This window comes from Octodon degus, unplaced genomic scaffold, assembly GCF_000260255.1.
Source record: "Octodon degus isolate 3935 unplaced genomic scaffold, OctDeg1.0 scaffold00067, whole genome shotgun sequence".
In the NCBI taxonomy this organism is placed as follows: domain Eukaryota; kingdom Metazoa; phylum Chordata; class Mammalia; order Rodentia; family Octodontidae; genus Octodon; species Octodon degus.
Window position 1 is genome coordinate 1,594,474 of NW_004524643.1, and position 8,491 is coordinate 1,602,964.

At 35.2% G+C, this 8,491-nt stretch overlaps 1 protein-coding gene across 1 annotated transcript in view; it reads left to right on the forward strand.

Moving 5' to 3' along the window:
- Tekt3 (tektin 3) overlaps window positions 1-8,491 on the forward strand; it is a 43,013-nt gene that overhangs the window by 5,753 nt on the left and 28,769 nt on the right. The window contains exon 2 of the mRNA XM_004634937.2: window positions 5,114-5,715. Coding sequence (XP_004634994.2) covers window positions 5,119-5,715 — 597 coding nt within the window. The 5' untranslated portion in view covers window positions 5,114-5,118. The remainder of the gene's footprint in view (window positions 1-5,113; window positions 5,716-8,491) is intronic.

The window sequence follows — 8,491 nt, forward strand, 5'->3', positions numbered from 1 at the left end:
TAAAAATAGGAATTCTAAAAATAACAATGTAGTGTATACTATCATAGGAAGCATTTATATTTTTCAAAACAAAAAAATACCAGAAAGAATGCTGTTGTTTTACACTTTTGGCAAAATTTTTTAATTTCTTGTTTAATAGCTGAGTTCCTGTATATTCTTCCCTTAATCTGTTGTAATAGCACAAATCATGTCACCTTGGGAAAATCCCACTGTAAGTTTGTGAGAATTCAGACACAAAAGGCAACTAGCATCTGAGTATGAAGGTAATTGTGATGATTTTAGGAGAGGTCTTAGGCAACCTGGAGTCCTTAGATTACAGTTTGAGGAGGCTAGGGAGATAGCTCAGTAGAATAAGCACTTGCCTGGCAAGTGCAAGGCCCTGAGTTCAATCCCTGGTACTGGAAAAAAAAAAAAAAGTAAAACAAACAAAAAAATAACAATTTGAGAAGTGCTTCTCTAAAGTTTAGAACATGTAGTTTTAACTTACTACAAGATATGTTTAACTAACGTACAATTTCAGTTAGAAGACCCTTAAAATAATAAATTTCCATCTAAGCCCTCCATCACTTTTGCTATTGTTAACATATAATTTACTTCCATTTTATAAATCCCACAATGAATTTTTGTTTTTACTTTCAGCAGTTATCTTTTAGAGGGATTTGAAAGTTGGAAAAACTTGTAAAAAATATTAGTTCACATGCTTACCATTTCTGACATTCTTCATTTCTTTGTGTAGATCCAAGTCTCCATCTGGTATGATTTCCTTTTGCCTGAAGAGTTTCCTTTAGCGATTCTTTTATTGGAGGTCTGCTGCTGCTGAGTGCTTTTTATTTTTGTTTTAAAATATTTCATTTTGCATTTTTAAAGGTTATTTTTACTAGATATTGAGTTATAGGCATATACTTTCTTCTAGCCCTTTAATGATATTAGGGCTCGACATACAGCTCAGTGGTGGCATGCTTGCCTACTCTGATTCCCAGCACTGCTAGAAGAAGTTGTGTTCTGGGTTGGATAGCTTCTGACAGTAACTCTACACTAATGTTTATCTTTGCTCTCTCTAGTTACTGTGCGTCTTCTTACACTAATTGTAAGGTTTTCTCTTTTTATTGCTGTTGTCACCCATTTTATTTTGATGAGGTGGGGAATGTGGCATAAAAATGTTTCCCCCTTTTTCCTCTCCTTATGGCACTCCAAAGACATGATGTTAAACCACTTGCTTTTGTATCACAGGTCACTGTGGGGATTTTTTTCTTTTTATTCAGTTAAAAAAATTGTGCTTTAGTTCTGTTAGATGAGTTTATAAATCTTTATTTCTCCATTGTCTATTCTGCTGTTCATCCTGTCTAATAAAATTCTACAAGTATATGATATAAAAGTTTATATTGTATGTTTTATATCTAAAGTTTCATTTGATTTGTCTTTTTTTTTTTTTTTTTTTTTTTTTTACTAGGGATCGAACTCAGGACCTTATGCATGCCAGGCAACTGCTTATGCCACTGAACTGTCTCCCCTGTCCTCTCTCTGGCATTTTTGAGTCAAATACTTGATTGCAATTTGTTGGTCCCATCATTTGCTATTTTTAAGCTTGTTTCTACTAACTGATTTTTCCTAATTATGGGTCATATTTTCCTTCTTACATTCAATATCTTTTGACTGGATGCTGGGCATTATGATGTTACATATTACATAGTTAAGTATTTTGATAGTTTAATCTCCTTGAGACCTGTTTTTAGTCTTTGCTAGAGTACATCTTCCATATTTTCACCCTAGGGACAGCTTAGCCCTCCCTTAAATGTGTGACTCCTCTGAAGTCCCCACTGAATGCTCCATGTCATCACCATTGACTCTACAGGCTGATTAGTCTGACTCTACCCTCTATGAACTCTAGAAATTATTTCCTTAACAAATCTACCAGCACTCATTGCCAACATTTGTGAAGGGCCTGGCACTGTGTGTGTGTTCCATTACTCAGCAAAGAGTCAAGTGGCTCCCTATGTAGATTTCTGGAGCTCTTTGCAATGTGTTGCTCATTTTGTTGTAGAACTGTGCTTCACAGCTTCTAGCAGTGACAACCTCTCCAAATTCTGATAAGTTTCTCAACTTACAAAGGCTACAAGGTTCTCGTCTGTTTTTATCCATTTTCCCACTGTGATCTGGAAATCGCCTCCAGGCATAATGCCAGGAAAATAAGAGGTTCATCACATTTATTTGTCCTCTCTTAGTGAACCCAGTCCAGTGCTGCCCGTTGTCCAATGTGTGAGAGCAGTTGTGGCATATATTTGGTCTAGGTTTTCAAAACAAGAGGCTAAATATTTATGTTTCTAATGGTGAGGAATATTGTTTGCAGTTCTTAGATATTTTTTAGGTCATAACAGCCTTCGTTTTCTTGATCAATGATGAAAAAAATATATGATAGTGAAATATTTTGGTGAAACATCATGATGTGATTTTTTAAATACAATCTTCCTGAATATCTTTCAAAGATGTTGGCTAGAATGAAAACTCCAGTTGTGGCTATAAGATGCTGTTTCTGCCTGTGAAACTTACCTTCCATATGTGAAAACTCTACTGCTATAAATTCTAAATAACTGATTCTATGCTTTAGGTTTCAATTCTAAGCCATATCTCTCTTAATTAAAAAAAGAAATCTCTAGATGCTTTAAAAACCTCTATGGCTTTTTCTCAGTCCAAATGCCTTATCTGACTGATGAATTTTACTTTTATATATCAGCCCTACAGTGACAGCCTCATGGTGTAGTGGTTAGGTTGTCTCAGAATGCCATCCAACAGGCTTAGAACTCTGTGGCCAAAGGACCATTGGATTTGGGGCCTCTTATTGTAAGGAATTAACCCAAGTGAAATAGGAGTGCTCCATATCCACTTGAAACCTCTTGCTTGGAGAAAACTAGATTGTTTCTAAACTTGACCTGAAGATGTGGTTCAAAAGAAGGGAATTTAAGGATTGGAATTTGCCTTTGAAAAGGTCATATTTCCAATTTCAGTTTAAAAAAAAGTGAGGAGCTGTAAGTGTTTCCTAAGATTTTCTTTTTCACTATCCTCTATGGTTGGCTAATAGCATCAAGTACTTGGGGCTATAGGATGGAGGTGTATAGAAAAAGATGACAGCTCTAGGGCCATGTGGGTCATTGCTGTGTGGTCTGAGTGGATTTTGACTTGGATATAGAATCACAAACATTATTTGTGGTTTGGGCACCAAAGACTTTAAGAAATAAAGCTCTTTAATCATTGAGGTATGTTTTTTCTTAGCAGAGAATATAATTAGTTCTGATTTTACTTTTTTTTTCAGTAAATAGATTCATAGACATTAATCTCAAGACAGAATGATATTTAGATTATGAAAAGCATGTCATTGTCTGTGGCATCCTTGGTTTTTTGGAATAGTAATGAACAAAATTTCCAGACAGTGGGATTGGTAAAAAAAGGATGGAATAAATGTATGTGTTCTAAAAGAAGAAAGGTATAAAATGTATATTTAGTGTTGAAAAGACTATTATAGAATGATAGGTACAATGATTAGGGTTCAACTTTTATATTTAAAATGGTATATAAGTACATGCCTGTGATATATTTAATAATATATCCATATATTAATAAGAAAATATCTGAGAAATTACAACTATTATTAAACTAAGCATAGTCACATTGACTACTTTTAAGGGAGAAGGGGTATTAATCTTTTACTATATACACTACATTAGTAACTAAAAATTAGCATATAGCATTTACTATGTAACAAATGCTATGCTATACATTTTAGATACTTTGCATTGTCCTAAGCCTTGTATTCTTTTTTTTTTTTTTCTTTTTCTTTTTCGGAAACAGGGATTGAACTCAGGCCCTTGTTCTTGCCAGGCAAGCGCTTGTTCTACTGAGCCATCTCCCTGGCCAAGCCTTGTATTCTTGTGGCTGCACTGAATCCTATATTAGAGGTGGCAGGTTGCCAGGAGAGGAGACCAAGTCCTTGCCCTGATCTGTGTTTACACACTAGTCATACCGTTGTTACCAGATTGCGTGTTTATTTAAGATAACACAGTAGGGTTACTGGAATGCTGCCAGCAACACTGTGTTCATGCTGCTGATAGCAATTCAAGAAGGAAGTAATATTATTTCCTATTATTTATGGATACAGCAACCGAGGCACAGAGAGGTTAAATCATTTGCCCAATATCAGAGAGCTCGTAAACAACATAGCTCTAAGACTTCTTTGTTAAATTCTACATAGTTCCGGCTCTTGATTTGAATTTGTTACAGTAAGATATTACTCTCAATTTTAAAAATTAAAAAAAATAAAGATGGACGATTTTTTGAATTATGACCTTAAAACACTTTAGAGACATAGACATAGAAGTGAAAAAGAATTTAAGGGGTCTGGGAAATGGTTCATTAGAATAAGTGCTTGCCTGGCAAGCTCAAGGGCCTGAATTCAATCCCCAGTTATGCCAAACAAACAAACAAACAAACAAACAAAAAAAAGAAAAGAAAAGAAAAAGAATTTAGAATAGATTTTTTTAGAATAGACAAGTCAACAACTTCAAACATTGACAGTCTTATGGAAAACCCACTACCATTACGGACTATTGGACTATATTGGAATGTTTTGCTGAATTCATGCACCTACAGTAATTAAATGACAATGGAATGCCCTTCTCTGACAAAACTAACCAAAAAAAGGGGGATATAAATGAACAATCATTTTGTATCTGTATACTCAAAATAGTTAGGATAGATATACAGCTCCATTCTCTTAATGAATAGAGAGGTTTGTTCTAATAGTGTTTGAAACAGGATATCAGGTCTGCATCTTGTACAATGAATAACCACTAAGAGAACAATATGCAATGTATTTATTATTGAAAATGTGCTAGTAATCAGTTGTGAAACTATCTCATTGCTATTTGTTTCTCAATAAAAATGTTAAAAGAAGAATTTTTAAGAATAGAATACAGTGTCACTGGAAAGTATGGATAACAAATTGGAATATCTAGTTAAAGAACAGGCAATTAATATTAAGTCATATGTGTTCTTTTATTTGTATCTTTTGTGATAATGTTTTATGTAACTGTCTATTTTTCCTTTTTTTTTTTTTAAACAGGAAAGATGAACAGATCATGTTTGAGCACCATGGAACCTTTAGGCTCTACTTTAACATCAACTTATGCCCATCCTGCACCAGCCAACTTCCTACCAGCCCTTGGTACCATGGCATCAAGCTATAGGGATCGCTTTCCCCATTACAATTTGACCCATAGCTTGAGCCTTCCTTGGAGACCAAGCACATACTACAAAGCAGCCTCTAACTTGCCAACCTTGGGCCCGTACTGCACCAGAGCACAGAGGGTTTGCGAGAGCACCATGCTTCCCTTTGTTTCCAACAGAACCACCCTCTTCACAAGATACACTCCTGACGATTGGTACAGGTCCAATTTAACGAACTACCAAGAGTCTAAAACTTCCCGACATAATTCAGAGAGACTCAGAGTGGATACATCTCGCCTCATTCAGGACAAACATCAACAGACGAGAAAAACCCAGGCAGATTCTACCCAAAATTTGGGAGAACGTGTCAATGACATAGCGTTTTGGAAATCTGAAATCACTCATGAGTTGGATGAAATGATTGGAGAGACAAATGCACTTACTGATATTAAGAAAAGACTAGAGAGGGCTTTACTGGAGACTGAAGCCCCTCTGCAGGTAAAATTGGGGGCTGATTACAAAAGGAGCTGCATTTTGATTGCTGTAGCCCATCGGTTGAAGTTCTGAAGTTATTTATATGTAGGATTATGTTTTATTTAACCTGTAGAAGCAACCCTTATCATTACATGTGTACTAATTTTAGTCATGGCAAAACCAGTGCCATTTTCACACTATGTATGAAAATTCTTTAAGAATTGATTTCAAAGAAAACTAAAGAGATACCATTAAGACACAGATTTTTAAGGTGAACCTCTTTCTCTTTCTCTTTCTAGCATGCATTAAAGGTGAACTCAGAGCCCTTCACACTAAGCTATACCCCAGATTTTTATATTATTCAACTTATAAGAACTGGAGTTGAATACAAGGGCTTCATATTGGGCTATATCTCCAACCTTTAAAAAAATATTTTTCGGTTATGCTTTTACTAAACCACTAGGTTGCCTACACCAGGCTCGAACTTTCAATACTCCCATATCAGTCTCTAGGATTGGAGGGATTACCTGCACCCACTTATCTCAAAAAGGGTGCTTGATCTCTGTTGGTTCTAGACTAAGATAAAAAAACATTTAAAACAAAGTATTATCGGGGCCAGGGAGATAGCTCAGTAGAATAAGTGCTTGCCTGGCAAGCGCAAGGGCCTGAATTCAATCCCGGGTTCCACCAAAAAAAAAAAAAAAAAAAAAAAAAAAATATTCTTTAGTTTGTGCTATGAAAGACAGCTGTGTATGTTCTGATTTTTTTTTTTTTTTAGGGCACAAAGTGTCAAATGAGAGCATTTTAGGAATAAGTTTTATTAAATAGACACGTGGAACCAAGGTAATGTCAGTTGCCATGGTAGCAGTGGCAGCATGTTAGCAGGCCTCTGGCCAGGCCTCTGAGTAGCCCCAATCACCTCTGACTCTTGGACCACCTGATGGATACTCCAGCCCTATTCTGCCCTCCATCACTGAACTGAGACATTCCATATTTGAAAATGTGCTAATCATATAAATTATTTTAGAAGGTATATAGATTTTGATGAGCATAACACCATTTTAAAAAATGTATTTAGAACAAGGTCTACAGGATCTCATTACACAGATCAGACTCCTAGTGACCCTCCTATTTTCAGCCTCCCAAGTGCTGGGGTTACAGGTGAGCACCACCATGCCCAGTCTCAGTTGCTGTCTCAGTGTGCTGCGGGGGCGGGGCCAGCATGGCATGCCAGGGATCAAACCCTAGTCCCTGTGCCTAATACCATTAATATTCATGTTTGCCTGAGTTGTTTCCTATATGATCAGTGTTGGTACTTGGACTTTACTATGGTAACTACCAGAAGAGTTTAGAGAACGAAGGAACTGGAAGGCTAGTGGCTTGAACTGACTAGGCATCCCTGCACAATGTCACTTTTTGTCACACTCCCGTGCCATGAACCACAGATACACAAAGACATACAATCCCCAGAGTCTTGAGAAAGGTTGATAGACTCTGATGCTAGTGAGTTGTTCAGAGTTAGAAGGCCTTCTATGCTTTCCCTGAACCTCCACTCTGAGGATTAATTGATTTTATAGCACAGCACATCCCACACTACCTTTAAGAATTTGGTGTCCTTGAGACAGTAGCCCTTTCCTCTCATGGAGGAGATTCAGTTTCATAGTATTCTCAGCAATGGGTACTTTCAATGAGATGACTCTAATTTCGATTCTTTTCTGTAATTTTCGTTCACATTTTCTTGTGCTGGAACATTTACACCCAACACAAGATCACAAACTCCTGTTTAAATTTAGAGTACTTCATATCAACAGATACATTCAAAAGAGAAAATATAGATGATCAATAACATAAGGAAAATGTATTTTTTTTGGAAAAATGTAAAACAAACAAAACCAATAAAATTGATCAAGTAGACTTTAACATCTCAAATTTGCAATAATGAAAACTCCTACATCTAAGATTGACAAAAAAGTGAAAAAGGGGTACCCTCATATATTACTGATGGGGTGGAGAATTAACAAAAATTTCCTGGAAAGTGGTACAGTAATATGTAACGAAGAAATCAGAGTTCCCTTTGAGACATTAATTTCTCTTTTAATAAGCGTTATATTATCAAAATTTAGAGTCATTCAAATATATTAATGATAATATATCTGGATTATAGTTTATATATTTACATTTATGTATTTAAAAAGTTTAACATTGTATTGTAGCCCTATGTCATGAAATAGTTTTTGAGAAAAGCATTTTAACAGCTACATAATGTTCTTTCATACATAATTTATTGCTAGCACTCTAAGCTGTTTTCCATTGGCATCATTAACATACTCTATCTCAAATAATATTTCATGACTTGTATCTACTATTTATTGTCATCTTGAAAAGCATAATGTGAAAATGTAAGGACATTATACCTTCCATTTTTTTAGCACAAGAAAAAAATTGATAGGAATCTGGAAAGATAATATTTATTACCCTGAATAGATAAAAGCATATCCTTTTTATAACTGGAAAAATAATAAATGACACTGTAAAAAGAATAACTTGAAATTTTGACTACACAAATATTCTGATGTCCTGAAAGGAAAGCATTTATATTTTCCCTTATTCTTCTCAGTAGAAAATATTTTGAAGTAATAATTTATTGTTGAACTGTTACTCTTAAACTATGCCAAGTAATTTTCTCAGGTGTTGATTTGCAGAAATCAAGTTGATACTGTTTATTTTATTTTATCAACTTTCCAAGCAAGGAATTTTTCCAAGGTGTGTTGAAGCACTAACTCTTTATTTTTTTTTTTTT